General features: G+C 36.8%; 1 protein-coding gene across 2 annotated transcripts; it reads right to left on the bottom strand.

Annotated features, from left to right (window-relative positions):
- Positions 1 to 1,189: 1,189 nt before the first annotated feature.
- LOC134675430 (facilitated trehalose transporter Tret1-like) lies at positions 1,190 to 7,293 on the bottom strand. Of its 2 annotated transcripts, none has more exons than XM_063533693.1 (4): positions 7,188 to 7,293; positions 6,579 to 6,714; positions 5,187 to 5,359; positions 1,190 to 2,754 (listed from the first exon to the last, which is right to left on the bottom strand). In XM_063533693.1, exons 1-4 carry the CDS (start codon positions 7,236 to 7,238, stop codon positions 1,648 to 1,650), a joined length of 1,467 nt encoding a protein of 488 aa, XP_063389763.1. In that variant the 5' UTR covers positions 7,239 to 7,293; the 3' UTR covers positions 1,190 to 1,647. The 2 variants fall into 2 exon arrangements, with proteins under 2 accessions (XP_063389763.1, XP_063389764.1); XM_063533694.1 differs by lacking the exon at positions 6,579 to 6,714 and adding an exon at positions 6,409 to 6,544 and having other exon boundaries at positions 7,188 to 7,289.
- Positions 7,294 to 16,666: the final 9,373 nt, after the last annotated feature.

Below are 16,666 nucleotides of genomic sequence, written 5' to 3' on the forward strand. Positions count from 1 at the left end.
ATTAGAAAACAATTAATGTATTTCATGAAGTTTCGTATGAGCGAAATTCGGTATATGTTTTTTTCACTAGAATTCTCATAAAACGAGTTTGAATGTGACCCGAGTTAAAAATTTTAAGGTATGTTCCACGTATATTCTCATATTAACTACTAGCACAATTTTATTTATTATTGAAATTTGATTTATTTTTGTGTAGGTATGTTTATTTTTAACGTATATGATAGTAAATTAGTTTTTGTAAATAATTATAATTTTTAATTATTATTTTTTTTTTTAGTTTTTTTTATTTTTTTTTTATTTAAATTAAATAGTTTGACTTTTAATCAAGTATTAAAGTACCCATATGGTTTACCTAAGTCTTAATTCAACCATTAAAGTCGACGAGTACAAAAAACTTTAAGCTAGCTCTCAATTTACCATTTTTTTTTATTATTATTTTTAATTTGACCTTACAATTATTCGTAAGTAGGTAAGACCGTTAAATATTTAAAATGATTATCAGCAAATTATCAATTTGTCATCAATTACTCTAAGAAAACTTTATGCCGAAACAGGGGACAAGAATTCACGAATTTAGGAGCTGACCTAAATTTGTATCACGAAATGGGAGCCAAATAAGAGGTTCACGAAAAAATTCATATAAAAAAAAGTTTCAACTAAAACCCTACAGTTTATACATTAAATTATTAACAAAGAACTAATATAACATATTCAAAAGCTTTCAAGGTATTGATATGCTTAGTAATATTTAAAAAAAATACACAAACTCTCAACTCACTCTCAAGAGCCTTAACCTGCCGAAACAGGGGCCCTTTACCTTATCCCTATTGTTTCAGTTCCAATAATGCCTATTTTAATGCGAGCTAAATCTTCTAAGGGATGTTACTAATAATGTTCATTATTAGTAACATCCCTTAGGAGATTTAGTCTTTTAGCCTCTTCTCTGTGTATAACAAGAATCCTAGCCGATATTTAGATTTTGTCTGCTCTATACAGCACAACCGAGGATTGAACACACGATGTTTGACCACCGCACACATATGAAATGTAAAAGCCATTTTTTTCAGGGTACTTAAATTAAAAAATATACGTTTATCATTTTCAGGTAGAGCATTGGTCCCCAACTGACCTTATGCTTTAATTCAAGGTTTAATAGTATTGAAGTTAGCAGGAAATAACAGAACAAGAGTATTTAAAGATATACTTTATTTCATATAGATTTCAGGGTGAAATACTAAGACATTCGCAATTTCGATGACAATTCCATCTCAGATAACTGTATTCAGCTGCCTCAATTCACAAATATGTGGAAACTCATACCTCGCATATAAGTATAGAATACACACCTATTAGAGTATCATTTCTGTAAACCAAGATTCAAGGTACCTAGTCCCAGATTCTGACGTCACGGTTAGAAGAAACAAGTATCTTTTTCTACTAAACACATCGACGAACGTTGTCGAACTTGTCGACAAAGCTTTACTGCCCCTCACATTTATATATCCTTGCTTCACTAGGCACCAGAATGTAAAATCACCCTAAATCTACAGTCAAACTAACTACATTCATATTTCACAAGATGTCTTCACCTGTCTACGGAGCCGGCAAGTAGCGGCAGAGCATTTCCTCATTCTGTCGTCCACCCCATCAACCTTCTTCCAAGGTCTCCAGTTCCAGCATTTTATCCTTTTCACTGGCATCTGGCCTGGAGTCAATCCCCTTGAAGTGGCATTCTATCTCATAAAGCGTCTTCCCTTTCGTCTCCGGGAGAAGGAAGTATAGAAAAGCACCGCAAAATGCGATACACATGCCGTAGACCAGGAATGTACCGTTCACACCGATCTCTTTGAACGATGTCGGAGCAGTCTTCACGACGACAAAGAACATTATGGAGAGGAACATTCCAGAAATCCCACCGCCTAAACTCCTATAGGCAAGCGGAAAGATCTCACCAGCTATAGCCCATGGAATGGGTAAAATTCCTAATGTTTTCCCAAATATGTACGTTAAAGTCGGTACGACTGGTATCCATTTGTATTCTTCCGGAATGTAACCGAAGTCTCTAAGATAAAGCAAAAAAGCTGTAGTGAAAAGAGACACGACGCTAACTATGACGCCGATGAACAAAACTGTGCGGCGATTGAGTTTGTTGACAACGACGCAGGCCATGACCGAAGTGACGAACCGCACGATATCCACCATCAGCATGCTTGTGTTCGCTTCTATCGCCCCATCGGTCACTTCATTCATCATGGGAACAGTATACGACGGTACCACAGTCATGCCAGATATCTGGAAAAGCACAAACATGAACATCATAATGACTGTCGGCTTGTAAAACTCAGGTTTCCTCACTATTTCCAAATAAATTTGCAGTCTAGTCTTTCCGACTGTAGTATCAGTGGTGCCAATTCTTTGGCTGTTGAGTAACACTTCGAGTTCCTTTTCTGAATCTTGGTAATGTCCGCGGAGCCAGCGGAAGCTCTTCCTGCATTGGTTGAATTTGCCTCTTGAGGCTAAATATGGAGGGGTTTCAGGTGATAAAGAGACCAGTATCAGTGATACAGCATACACGCTTCCACATGCGATGGCAGCGGATCTCCAGTAGAGCAGGGTGCCGAAGACGTGTGCGAAGAGCATGCCAGTGGCGAAGGAGAAGGCGATAGTGGCGAGAAAGGCGCCGCGCAGCTTGGGCGAGGAGTACTCCGCGATGGAGACCGGTGCTGCTGCCGCCTGGAGGCCCATTCCGAATCCCTGGAATGATCAGAAGTAATTGTTAATGACGTTAATCTTTTGCCCACAAGAGAAACATTTTACGAATGAACGAAATACTTACTTAAGGAAAAGCCATTAGTCAACCTACCAGCCTACTCTACAACTTCTAAGTACACTATACTTAATCTCTGTATACTTTTATACCACGTTTTATCTCCAAAGCAATGAAATTTTCAAAACACACTAGGTATTCTAAAATGCGTTAACATTGTCAGTTATTTATTTTTGTCGCTAGGGCAGACTCTGTGGGCAGACTGTAAGTAACCAGCCATTTGATTGGTTATTCATCTAGGTACTCGTACTCGTAAATAGGAAGGTACATATTAAATAAAAGATATTATAAAAACTCTAAAGTTATCTATGAATTTTGTGGTTTTACCTAATTGTAATGAGAAATCTACATATATCATTTTTATTTATCATTTACGTATATTGTAGGTTCTTCATTATAATTTATGGGATCAAGCTTATTTCCATGATCTCTAACTCACAACTCACAGCTAAACAACGTGACAATGACAATGAAACATTGAGAAATGCCTAATTAGAAACTTTGCCGATGAGCGATCGCGACCGAAGGTAAATGAAGAACATTTATAGCAATTACCTACATGTGACCAAACGTCACGGGATGCAAATGTTATCAATTGTAGTCGATTTAAGAGTCCAATCACATACCTATCAATATATAAAAATCCCCGTGACTGGTGAAGTTTGCTATCGGTTTTTAATATACCTACTGTGATATTATGGGTTTTGATTATGGTTCGTTGTTGGAATGTTTGTTGATAAAATATGTACTGATGAAAATAGCTAAAGTTTGTAAAAGTATTTACAGTCTGCACAACTATTTTAGGCACTGCAAAAGGCGACAAATTTAAAAGTACCTAATAATGAGGGGCCAAATTCGACACGTACAACTGTCAGATTTCGCATCCATGTCAAATCAACAGTTGATTTTATTGCATACTGAGTGTTGATTCCATCAACGGTGGATAATATCATTTGGTACAACCAAAACCATCCAAAACTCAACTCTAAACTAAGGGTGGTTCGGTTTGGTTTGCTTGTCACCCTAACTGTGGATTGTTAATGTCAAATTTTGACATTGTACGTATTCGAGAACTTATGATTTTTCCCACATCAACGGGAGATCAACACGATACGTCAAACGTCGCTTGTCGAATACCACCCGAGGAGTCCCAATGACAAAAACGGCCAAACTTTTGTTAAGAAACGTCTGTATTACTGGAGTCAGTTATGTAACGCTGCCATACATGACCCAAAAAATTTTTATTAAGCTATGAGCTTCATCACATCTGATATTTGAGTAATTCTAAGCATTTCTAGCCTGAAGTGGGGGGGAGGGTGGGGTACAAAGACGGCCGCCATCCGTCATCTTTAAAAAAAATCTACTCTGATCCTGGTGGGTACTAGGGCAAGTTTGGTATCATTTTCGTATAAACCAAAGACGTAGAATTCATTGCTGATATTTGTTTTTTCAATTTCATAGTAATTTTACAAGAAAAACGTAAAAAGGTGAAAAATTTGGTTGGACATTTTTGCTACGCGGAGCCGAAACTACAAAAGATAGAAAGTTGAAATTTGCACACTAGATTACATTTATAAAGTGTACAAGAGATAAGAAGCGATTTTGAGAAATTCAACCCCTAAGGGGGTTAAAAAGGGGATGAAAGTTTGTATGGGGTTCAAGTTTTATTTTAAGCTAGGAATTTGAAACTTCGTAAAACGATATATTATTAAAATACAAGAAAACTAATTTCAGCGTTTTTGAAAATTCATCCCCTAAGGTGGTGAAAAAGGAGTTGAAAGTTTGTATGGATATCAAAAAAATTTTCGAACGCGGGACTTGAATCTTTGTATTTGGGGATATTATTAAAAGACAGGAAAAGTAATTTCAGCGTTTTGTAAAATTCATCCCCTAACAGGGTTAAAAAGGGGTTGAAAGTTTGAATCCATTACAAATCCGAGTAGACACACATTTCTTATTGCCTCCCAGGCTTGAAATGCTTAGAATTACTCAAGGAACATATGTGATGAAGCTCATAGCTTAATAAAAAATTTTTGGGACAACTTTATAACTGCTTCCGCTATATGATAAAAGCTAATAGAAACGTATAAAAATGTCAAAACGTCCGCTGCTTTTTCTTCTGATAATCGTAAAAATATTATTAGACTTTGTTCGGAAAGAGATGAGTCGTGGAATGTATTGGGCCCCATACATGCCACGACTCTTCTCTTTCCGCACAGACCCTACTTTGTATTGAAATAATTTTAAAAGCGGTAAGTTATTTAATGAAAAAGTTCAAAATGGCGGCGTACGTAACAAATTTTAATTGGGATAATGGCGGCCGTTTTCCCTCTGTAGTTTCATCTGCAGTAGTTCATACCTGAAGAGTTCTGCTGATGAGAAGCGCTGTAGGCCCCGTGGCGGCCACCATGAGCGCCCATCCCCCTAATGATGGTAGTGTGCTGAGCTGGTTGGTGAGCCGTCTGCCCAGCCTCTGCAGGAAGAGGGGGGCGGTCATGATACCCGAGATAAGGGCCAGGCCGAGGATGGATGCTGGAATCAATGGTAAGATGTGAGCATAGAAAAAAATAAGTTTTTGGCAAAAATTTCATTTTTGGTACAAGCTTTTATCGAATTTATCGCTGACTGTAATTTTCTTACGACAGACAACTAATACTCATCGAGACAATTCTAAAAACCTCTAACACAATTAGTTTACGTTGTTTCATCACAGAGTTCGTAAGGCCACCTCCTGTCTCCATCATCAGATGAGCTCGATGGTACCATAATATTGCATTGTCATCGGATTTATACACGCATGCAAAATTTCAGCTCAATCGGAAACCGGGAAGTGGATCAAATTTAACTTGCAAGATTTGATTACACACAGACAGACAGACAGACAGACAACGGTCAGGTGAAACTAAATAAAAGCTTGTAATATGGTAACACTTATTGGAGTTTTCTATATAAACGATTTGTCACTTGGCTAGGCCCCACTTTATACTGGACTGATGGGCACCCCGATGTGGTGTCATAAATTGTACATATGTTGAAATATTAAAAAAGAATGTCCAATTGCGGCCCTGGCGCCATCCACTGCGCGTCAAACAAGTAATTACAGTGTTTGAGCCCTAATGCAGCAAAATTGTTGGCTAACGAGCCTTTGCTTCATGACATCTAGTGAAGCCCGAAATATAAACAAAATACCCAACGAAGTATGTTTCTCAGAGGTCACGAGAATGCAGTCTTAATTTTACTTATAGCATATGATATTGATATCTAGATTCTAGCTGCAATTTAGTACCGTCTCTATTTTAAAACACACTAAAGCCAATGTGGAGCAGACCGTCTATCAGGTAAGACCAATTGAAGCTGTTTCATCGCTTCTAACTCTTGCGTTTTCGGAGTATGTCTGAATTACAGAAGGTCAGTGGAGCAGAAGGAGCGAAGCTCTTCCTTCCTGACTGTGTCTTAGCGAAGTACGTATATAAGCACCTACGAGAATTCTCGTCCGATGACGGTCTTCCCAACCAAAAATTTTATACTTATCCCAGTATTCCACATATTGACCAATAATGAGCAATATATACAAGTTTTACCTATACACGACTCATGTTCGTCAGTGAGTTGCAATACGGAATCAGGTTCGCGCAACTGTTGCAGCAACACTCCCGGTAAGGCAATGTTGGCGCCCGTGCCTATCATGTATAGCACCACTCCACTCACAGCCAGCGACTAAAAATAAAAGTTTAACAATAAAAAGACTGACCTATCCACGACTCATGTTCGTCGGTCAGTTGCAACACGGAGTCAGGTTCGCGCAACTGTTGCAGCAACACTCCCGGGAAGGCGATGTTGGCGCCAGTACCTATCATGTATAGCACCACTCCGCTCACCGCCAGCGACTGAAAAAACAATAAACATTTCACAAAATGCCACGGTTGCAGCTTAAAACGACTAGTAAAGGTATGCATAGATGGCGCCATCAAAGCTGCCCCTTTTTCTATGAAATTTGGCTTTTAAATACCAGTAGGTGGGTATAATACATATATTATTTCGGAAACTACAATATTACAAAGTACCTACATATTTTTAGACTTGGCCTTTTTAGCAGTGGCTTAAAAGCCCGCTCCCTCTTGACGATGACGTTATCTGTTATAAATTATAACTTATAATGATATATGTATAGAATTAGATCAAGAAAAGTCTGCAACGATTTTGATAGCACACGCAGTGCAAGTGTTATTTTAAACGTCTATGAAATTACGATATATAAAATATAAATAACACTTGCACTGCGTGTGCCGTGAACTATCAAAATCTTTGCAGACTGTGGTCTAACTGTGTGCACGTCCATAAGCTACGCAAACGTATTTACTTGTCTCAAGAAGGGCGAGACCCGCTGCTTCCTGTACGCGCCTTCCGACATGTTTGCCTGTGTGCGCGTACGCAGCTTCTAGATTCACTTCCCAAAACCATGCATCCTGCGAAAAGAAATAAACAAAACGTTAATAAGAATTATTAGGGAAGGGGGCAAAAACTTGGAATAGCAAGACTCAGATTCGTCGAGTTTCTAGTTTGACTTGGAGTGAGACATGAAAACTCGGTTTTAGATAATATCATATGATTTTCGTTAGGCAAGTAAGTAAAATACGATTCTCCTATAGGACTCTCATATTCAATTTTGTTTGTGTTTGTTTGTTTGTTTGTACAAAGCGAGGTGATTATTTATTTATTTATTATTCAAATTAATTACACAGTATTACTACTAACTCTACTAAGACCCGAACTATAAAACAAATAAAATACCTACAAAGATCCGAAAAAACACGAATAATAAGAAAATACAATTTAAAGTACATATGGTCCTATTTTCCCGCACTAGTGCGTAAAATAGCACTTTTCGTGCGATGTCAAAAGTTTAAAGGGCCATATGTACTGTAAAACGTTGTACGATACACGTGCGAATAGGTAATTCGCAACTCGTGTCGATTTAAAACACTCCCTTCGGTCGTGTTTTAATTTATCGCCACTCGTTTCGAATTCCTCTTTTTCGCACTTGTATCGTAAATAACTATTATACACTCGATTTGGGTGACGACGAACTTAAAACAGCGTTTAGCGTTATAGAATTTCGAGATGTTATTATCATATTTCATCAGGTATAATCATTTGTCCTGTTATTTACAGGACAAATGATTATACCTGATGAAATATGTATATTTATAAGGTACCTATATTAATAAAAATATGTTTGAGGCGAGACTTAAGTACCGTGTAAATGGCCCTTTGAGTTAGCTAAAACAGTAAAAATCTTTCTTTGTTTCATTCAACAGGAAATTTTCAATTCACGATAACGTAATGTAGGTATTGTTGCATCTCACAGGTGTCAGCTGTTGTTAGCCATATCATATTGTGTAGTCATTGAAGTATTATTTTATAATTGTAAACCAGCTATGCATAATTTCGTTAGAGAAATGTAATAAACATCGTTTAATTAAAAATTGCATAAAGAGCAGGGGGTCAATTTAGAATGCGGGGTAATTTCAACAAATCGAAATAGCTTCCATGTTTTCCCACAGAATAAATAATAGTACTAGGTACAGAAGACTCACTCTCTAACAAAACGCGTCTGTTATGATCAGGACAGATATGGCCGCTAGGTGGCGACAGCGCCACGCGCGGCTTATGGCAAACCGCAAAATTGGGGTGGAAAGGATGTACTTTTAGCTACCTGTAGCAAGGCGACGAAATCGCGGAGTGAGACACGCCTGTTGTTCATTATTAACTATAGAGTCACACACAACACATCTTTTTCGCTATCTGGACATATATGGCACTCTAGTTAATAATGTACATAATACATGGGGAAGATATTTGATGACGACCAGTCTGGCCTAGTGGGTAGTGACCCTGCCTATGAAGCCGATGGTCCCGGGTTCGAATCCCGGTAAGGGCATTTATTTGTGTGATGAACATAGATATTTTTTCCTGAGTCATGGCTGTTATCTATGTATCTAAGTATGTATTTATCTATAAACGTATGTATATCGTCGCCTAGCAGCCATAGTACAAGCTTTGCTTAGTTTGGGGCTAGGTCGATTTTGGTAAGATTGTCCCCAAATATTAAATTATTATTAGGCCTGAGTTACACTTGTAAGTTTTACTTACGTAAGTAGGGACACGGCTATACTACAGAATGAGAGATGAATATCGTTATCTCGTTCTAACCAATAGCTTTGTCCCTACTTACGTAAGTAAAACTTACAAGTGTAAATCAGGCCTATATTATTTAGTTTACCTAGTTGAAATTTCCCCGCAATCGAAATTGCCCCCTGCACCTTACCTTGTTACTGTTAGTGCATTCGTGTAACGAGCTCGTGCGCGTTGTACCTAACAGCGTTGGCCAAAACGTTAATGCAATTAACCATTTTTGGCCAATAACAATAACTATTATAAATTGAACCGTAAACTGTAACCGTCCGTTACGGTTTACGGTACAATTTATAATGGTTAATGGTTAAAAACTGCAATTAACATTCGGCCAACACTGGTACCTAATATACTACAGATCTTTATGAGAGACGGCACACTGCTTGCGTGACGTGTGCGTGCGTACGGCGCCAACATTTTAGCGTGCACGCAGCCAGTATGCCCAGCCAGTATGTTCATTCTAATTATATATAATAAAAATATATATATAAAGGACTATATAAGGCTATAGAAAACACTTCGTAGTTTTTTTTTCTGTACAAAAGTGGTCTCAGCAACATTACGTAAATAGATACCTATGATAGAAAAATAAATACGGTCTACCCAGGTTGTTAGACAAACAACATCTAATCCATATCGTTTCTAGATCTATTAATTGACGTACCTAAAAGTTCGAATCGGGCAGTCAGTCTAAGTATATCATTTCCCCTGCATTGGCCATGTCTAAAATTATTAGTAAATCTAACTTACTCAAACAGTAAACAGCCAAAGTCCCTTGCAAGTCCTTGTCGCTTAAGCCTTTTTCCGCAGCCGTTCGCAAGGCGCGCGCGCAGCCGATCGCCTAGCACTCTACTAAGTCATTCTGACACATCTCACTACTTTCCCCTGCTAGGTGCTAAGCACAAACTTTAATGTATACAGGGACAAGTCAATTGTAGACTGTCAATGAAAAGGCGCACCAGAGAGTGGAGAACACCTAAACTCTATTAGCGGTAATTAATACCTAATGTCTACTCCAGAGCACACAGTCGCTGCGGCCGAAATCGACAGGAGCATCATCAATTCATCATCGTCAGACTGTCAATTTACTAAATGTAAATAAGTACATAAATACAAAGTATTTTCTAATATTTAACTCGACTCTACCTGTCTCTGCTTTAACATGTAGCAAAGGTTGTGGGTTATGAAATTTGACAGGCAGACTTAAGGCTGACGCAAGCAGACTTAGGTAACAGTAAAAGTTTGCCTGTTCTATACAGGCTATACCGGGTGTGGCCTGTAACAAGAGCAAATAATGAAAACATAGATTGTACTCCACAAACGGTGACACTTTTGTTCAACAACTTTAAAAAATTATGAAGTATTTAGACTCCCTATTTTTCACACGAAATAAATATTATTTTCAATGGACGCCATCGCCACGCCATATCATTTTGATTGACGTTGCTTGTCACGCCTTAAACATAAGAAAATTCGCAATACATTGCGTCTTGGAATAAACTTTAAAGTGTATTTAAAATTTGTTTTAGTTTTGTAGGTAGTTTTAATTTTAGGTTACTTTTTATTCTAAGTTTGTTTTTAAGTATGTTTATGGTTTTAAAAAATAATAAATTAAAAATCAAACCACAAGTTATTTTTTAAAGTCGCTGAACAAATGTTGGTCAGTATGAGGAGTACAGCCTACTATTAAATTTTTTGCTCAATATTACAGGCCACACCCGGTAATCCCGGTATAGACTTTTTGTGTAAATACATATATGTATGTTTATCTTATACATTTAGTATACTGTATTTATATTCAGGATGTGGTTTTAGCTGGAATAAAAGTACGCGAATAAGATGAAGCCATAAGCATCTCAACTGAGTGAATTCTTCACATTTTTCATAAAGCTTGGTTTCATAAAGTACACAACATAAATTCCTCAACACATTTGTTTTTAGGTCGAACCAAACCAAGTTACTTGTCAAACCGCCATGAGATAATACAAGCCCAACTTATAGTATTTTTTCAAATAGCTTGGCTAGTTACGGTGACAGCTCATGTTCATACAATTTATAGCCTTAAAATGGAAAATCTCTCAAAATTGTATTATCTCAATACAATGACAAGACAGCTGTCACCGTAACCAAGCCATTTGAAAAATACTATAAGTACTGTGACTTATTAATTAGGTAGCAAAGAAATCATAGCACGTCAAACGATACTTCATTCATGTTTTGATGTTTCAAGTAGCTAGGGGGGGGGGGGCGGTGGGGGCGGTCCGCCCCGGGTGTCACCCATTTAGGGGTGACACCCGACCGTGAACATCAGTAGTGTCACCTATAAAAATTCGTAAAATCATGTAAAATGAAAGCGATGGAGTAAATCCTGAGCTATTTATCATAAATTACAATTACTCTTTTTAAATATATTTTACAATTTTGATTGAATTTTGGGGTGACACCCCCAATTTCCGCACCGGGTGCCACCCATGCTAGCTACGCCACTGATCTTTGACCTTTCTATTATATGCAAATGAATAATATGTGGATTGCAGCCCCCCACGCGTAAAGCCGCGGACTGGACGCGAATTTACAAAGCCTAGCACGGTAATAGTATATTGTGCAACATGGGGCGTAAGTTGAATATTGCAAACGAGAATAAGTTAAATCGCAACGGCTTGCCGGAGCGATTTATAGACTCGAGTTTGCAATATTATTACGCCCCGAGTTACACACAATGTTTTTCATCACACTTGCGATACAAAAAATTAAGTATAAAGACAAAAAACCGTTAATTATGGCTCTAGAAACTACACATAACATAACTCCCTAGGGAGAACACTTTTTCTATAACTCCCGCTAAACCTGCGTGCAATTCCAGATTTACTGAGTGAGTGTGATGAAAAATATTATAAGCGGCCATTCAGGATGTATTCAAGATTGATATGTAGGTATAAAAAAAAAGTTTATACGGTTTGTTACTACCGGCTTTAAGTGCGGGTAATCTATTCTACGACAACCATATATGATTTAAAATTGCATATAAATAACTAGGAACTACTACTATAATCAGATTCTCAAGGTAAACGAGTTCCAATCGTCTAATACGGACCAAATTGAAATATTTAATTTATTGTATCTGCTATTTTATTTACAAGATAATGTGGTATACACAGGGTAGCGATATACTCGTACCTACTTAAGTAACTATACAATTAAAGTAGTATAGTAGTTAACTTTAACCTTTTATGGTTTCCGTGTGAATTTTAACGTGTAAATTTTGAATCATGGCGGAAAACAACACAAAAGGCCGTAATACTACGACCTCAATGACCACGACTGCTCTGACAAGAGTATCCGGCTATGTAAGAAGAAGAAGAAAAGAAAATCAATATAAAAGCTGCAATTTTGCGTTAGAGGGGGCTCTTAACAGATATTTATGTAGACATAGGTACAGGTCGAATCTCTCACCGGGTATAATTAAGTATAATCCAGACTAATATATAATATTATAAATGCGAAAGTATGTATGTCTGTCTGTTACCTCTTCACGCTTAAACCGCTGAACTGTTGAAATTTGGCATAGAGATATTCTGATGAGTCACATAGTTTTTATGTTGGGAATCATCCCTAAAGAGAGTGGAATGGGGGTATGGAATTGAGAGAGATAATGATCACTGATTGAAAATTTGGTCGGAAAACATATAAAAACTCAAGAATGCGCGTTTTCCCGGAAATATAAGACTTATCATATTACAGCTAGATCGATTTTTCGCCCCCGAAAATCCCCATTTAGCCAATTTCCTCGAAATATATAAATATACAAGAATTGCTCGTTTAATTAAAGGTAATTAACAGAGGTCGGATAGGGTGAGCTATTTGCCTTATAATATGACGTAAGACATGTCAAATTATAAGGTAAACAGCTCACCCTATCCGATCTCTGGTAATTAATCAGTACATTGTGTTTTGTGCTCTGACGGTCTAGCATGTTGCGTTCTCGCGCGCGACTCCATCCTACATCAAGCGCGATTTCAAGATTAAGTATAGACTTGCGCGCGAGAACGCAACTTATGCTAGACCGCCATTTCGACCTAAAGCGAAATCGGTTGAGATAAAATCATGCCGTGACCCGCTGGTGGTAATGTCAACTGATATCGAGGTTCAATGTAGTTGGTAGAGGAGTTGAGAACGGGAGTTGTTCTGGCTCTCGTAGATTTTCTCAAAAAATACTTAAATTTTATTCACGTTCGTAACAGGTTTTGGAAAAGTATGAATTAAGCTATACATTAGTATAAACTTCATAGCGATGGTATGTTTATAGATATCTGACGTTAGCATATATGCTAACGTAAAAGTTGTCACAACTGTCCTTAGTCTACCTATTATAATATAATAAGTATTAATATAGCTATAGCTACGTTAGTTAAGGAGGCTACCTGAGCAAATATTTGTAACTGTTAAATGAAAATATATCCGGTCATTGTTCAAACCGCACGTTAGAACTAGCTACCGACTTTTTATAGCACACACACACATACTTGTCACACACATACACACACACACACACACACACACACACACACACACACTTGTGACACAGATCTGGAGCTACATTCGAATTCGAATTAAAAATCTGATTAATGATTTGATGTTCACTAGATAATTTAGCTATTTTGCTATTATGAATGATTTCTATTCAGCTAATATGAACAGAGTAAAATGACTGGAGCATCTGTCATAATATATCTTCCTACATATAACACTTTAAATTCAATTGCATTTTGTACACATATTTAATTACACAAACGGGTCTACCGCGATATAATTTATTTTACCTTACATTCCGACGTTTCAGCTGAGTTGCACCAGCTGTGGTCACGGAAAGACTGGGAGATGAAATTATATCGCGGTAGACCCGTTTGTGTATTAAACATATCGTCCTAAATATTACGTAAATCATTGCGTCAGATATACGTGCCGAATATTTATATTTGCCAATCTAAAACTAATTAAAATAGTAAAGTAATGAAAAATTCGACATGCCAATATTGTGATATGTTGCGTAACGTAACCAAACTAACCGTACAGCGATAAAAACACATAACTCGTTTGTTAAACCTTGAATAAAACAGCAGACTTTTTTGATGATTGTTGATACGTTTAAAACATGGTTAGTGGTCATTAAATTTTTTGAAGTCTTCTTTTTTGTCGACTACCTATGTCTTTTTTTGAAAAATTAAAAAATATTTATTAAGCAATAAGTTATTACAATCAAAGTTGATAAACATTTTGTTTTGATACTTAGTACCAGTGAACGCATATATTTTGGAAACCGCCTTTAGGAACATTACCGTTCAAATTCTCGGGCCAAATTAGCACACATACAAAAATACGCCTACATTTAAATAAGACGACGCGTTTACAGAGCCTGTAATCAAAGCTGGTAAACAAAATAATAGTCATCTTTATTACACTAATGGTACATAGCTAAGTGTAGATGAAATGCATATAATGTCAATAACTACCAATCAGCGACATTAATCCGCTAATAACCTTCTTGCTGTACGTACTGGCCGCTGAGAGTTTGCGGTTCATATTTGATTAGAATATGACTTGGACAGGGATAGGTTCATGCCATACATTGAAGAACCAGTCAAATAATTCACGTATAATAATTTAATGCAGATTAAAAGATAACTAGTTAAAATGTTGTTATGAAATGACAGACTAACTCAACATAAGTAAATATATCATTGTTGTATAAATGTATTCCGCTATAATAAGTATAATAAGTATTATCAATTTGTATGGCAGTGCGAAGTCACGTTCAGGTATAGTCTGTCCGTTTTTCTAAGATCAAGTACGCCATTGTAAATGTATGGTAAACTTGATCTTAGAATTCGGACTGGCTATACAGCCTGCAAAATTTACATGGGTACACGAATCGGGTCAAAAATATTTGAATAGGCGGAGTCACAATAAATCCCCACTTTCAGTTCCAATGGAAATATTTTATATAGCCGGTCAAGCAAGTTTGTCAGTAGAAAAAGGTGCAAAATTAAAATTTTGTATGGGGCCACGCCCGTTCGCGCGCTTACATTTTCTAAATTTGCCGCTCTTTTCTACTGACTACTGACGGAAATGGCTTGAGAGAGAACCTACATATATGTGACGGTAGAGGGTGGATTCGAATGATCAACATTTTCAGATAATGTGTGTATTTGTTAAATTAATTCAGTGGAAGTGTATCTACATATAGGAGACCGGGTATGATTATCTCACGGGTTATATCTCATGAATAGAACATATTCTAGATATCTTTCCAGGCCTCCACTTAATTTCATGTCTCTCTAATTGGACAGCTTTTTTCCATAGTTCTCTGCGAATGGCATCTTGTGGGAATCTGAATGGAAAGTAATGTAAAATGATAATATCAAATTTGATTATTAATTTGAAATAATTAGGTAGTTTTTTTACAGCTCCATCTCATGAAATAAAAAAGGAAAATACAAATCTGTAAGAAAGAATTCATTACTACATTTATAATTATATAGAAAATACCTAAACCAAGCACAAGTTAATAAAATAGTCTACTTCATTTGGCATAACACCATCCCTATTATCCTCGCAATTTAAAAAGTCCTATGTTGTTATGAAAGTCGTATGCAGTTGTTACGTTTTAGCTTAGCACGGTAGTATTGAAAACAAATCGTCATGTTTATTCCAAATTTTACTGAAGTTATCTGTTTACTACAAGTGAAAAGTGATTCCACTATCCTTGGTATAAACTAAAATAACTTCTTCACTACTTCACGACACATGAAGACATTTTTAATTACAAAAAAACGTTGTTTTTATAAATCAATTTAGCCATCCGTCACTGACTGTCATCTCGGACGAACTGAAGTTGCGAATCGAATAGTTTGTAAGCACCGCCTACAATCGAATAGTTTACGTTGGGTCATAACTGAGCGGACAGAATACTTCCTGCTTAGTACAGACAGAAAAAATAAATGTTTGTCCTGTACATACAGCATCACTCCTACTAACTGTACATCAGTGGACCTTAACACAGTTAACAGTTTGGGCTTCAGATCCTCAAATTTCGGGTGATGGTACCCGAAATTTGAGGATCTGAAGCCCAGTTGATTTCAGGCGGTCTGATAGTGACTTATTACGTCGCCCAAAACCGGTCCCGACGTAGTTTTCGGCATTTTGTAGGCATTTGTAACATCAATACACTCTCGGGTGATCTAACTATGGTTGTTAGTAATAATCATAAACCACACACACAATAATCAGAATCATAAAATATACATCGACATTCTAAAATAAAGATCGGCGTGGGACGACCTTTTTTAGATCGAGTTTAAAATTATCAATCATGCATAAATTTCATGTTTAGTATTTTTTACGGTCAATATTTAAATACCTACTACATATATACTACGTAGGTATAATACTATGATATGCTTAATTTTTCTTTTTACACGAATGCAAAAATATGACTAAGAATAAAATAATATGCCAGAGAGTTAGCATTTAACAGACATGACCCAAAAAATGTTTGCTGTACAAATACAAACCACTGGAAGAAGTGAAGTAGTTTTGTGTATTAATACCTATTGTCAATGTAGTTATTTCTGTTTTATGTTTTTT

The sequence above is a fragment of the Cydia fagiglandana genome, chromosome 22 (genome assembly GCF_963556715.1).
Source record: "Cydia fagiglandana chromosome 22, ilCydFagi1.1, whole genome shotgun sequence".
In the NCBI taxonomy this organism is placed as follows: Eukaryota; Metazoa; Arthropoda; class Insecta; order Lepidoptera; family Tortricidae; genus Cydia; species Cydia fagiglandana.

Excerpts from the sequence above, each read along its gene's own strand:
- LOC134675430 (XM_063533693.1), bottom strand. The coding sequence starts at position 7,238 with ATGTCGGAAGGCGCGTACAGGAAGCAGCGGGTCTCGCCCTTCTTGAGA. Across the intron at positions 5,360-6,578 it reads CGAACATGAGTCGTGGATAG|CATCCATCCTCGGCCTGGCC; the intron begins GTCAGTCTTTTT and ends CATTGATTCCAG. Across the intron at positions 2,755-5,186 it reads TCATCAGCAGAACTCTTCAG|GGATTCGGAATGGGCCTCCA; the intron begins GTATGAACTACT and ends TGATCATTCCAG.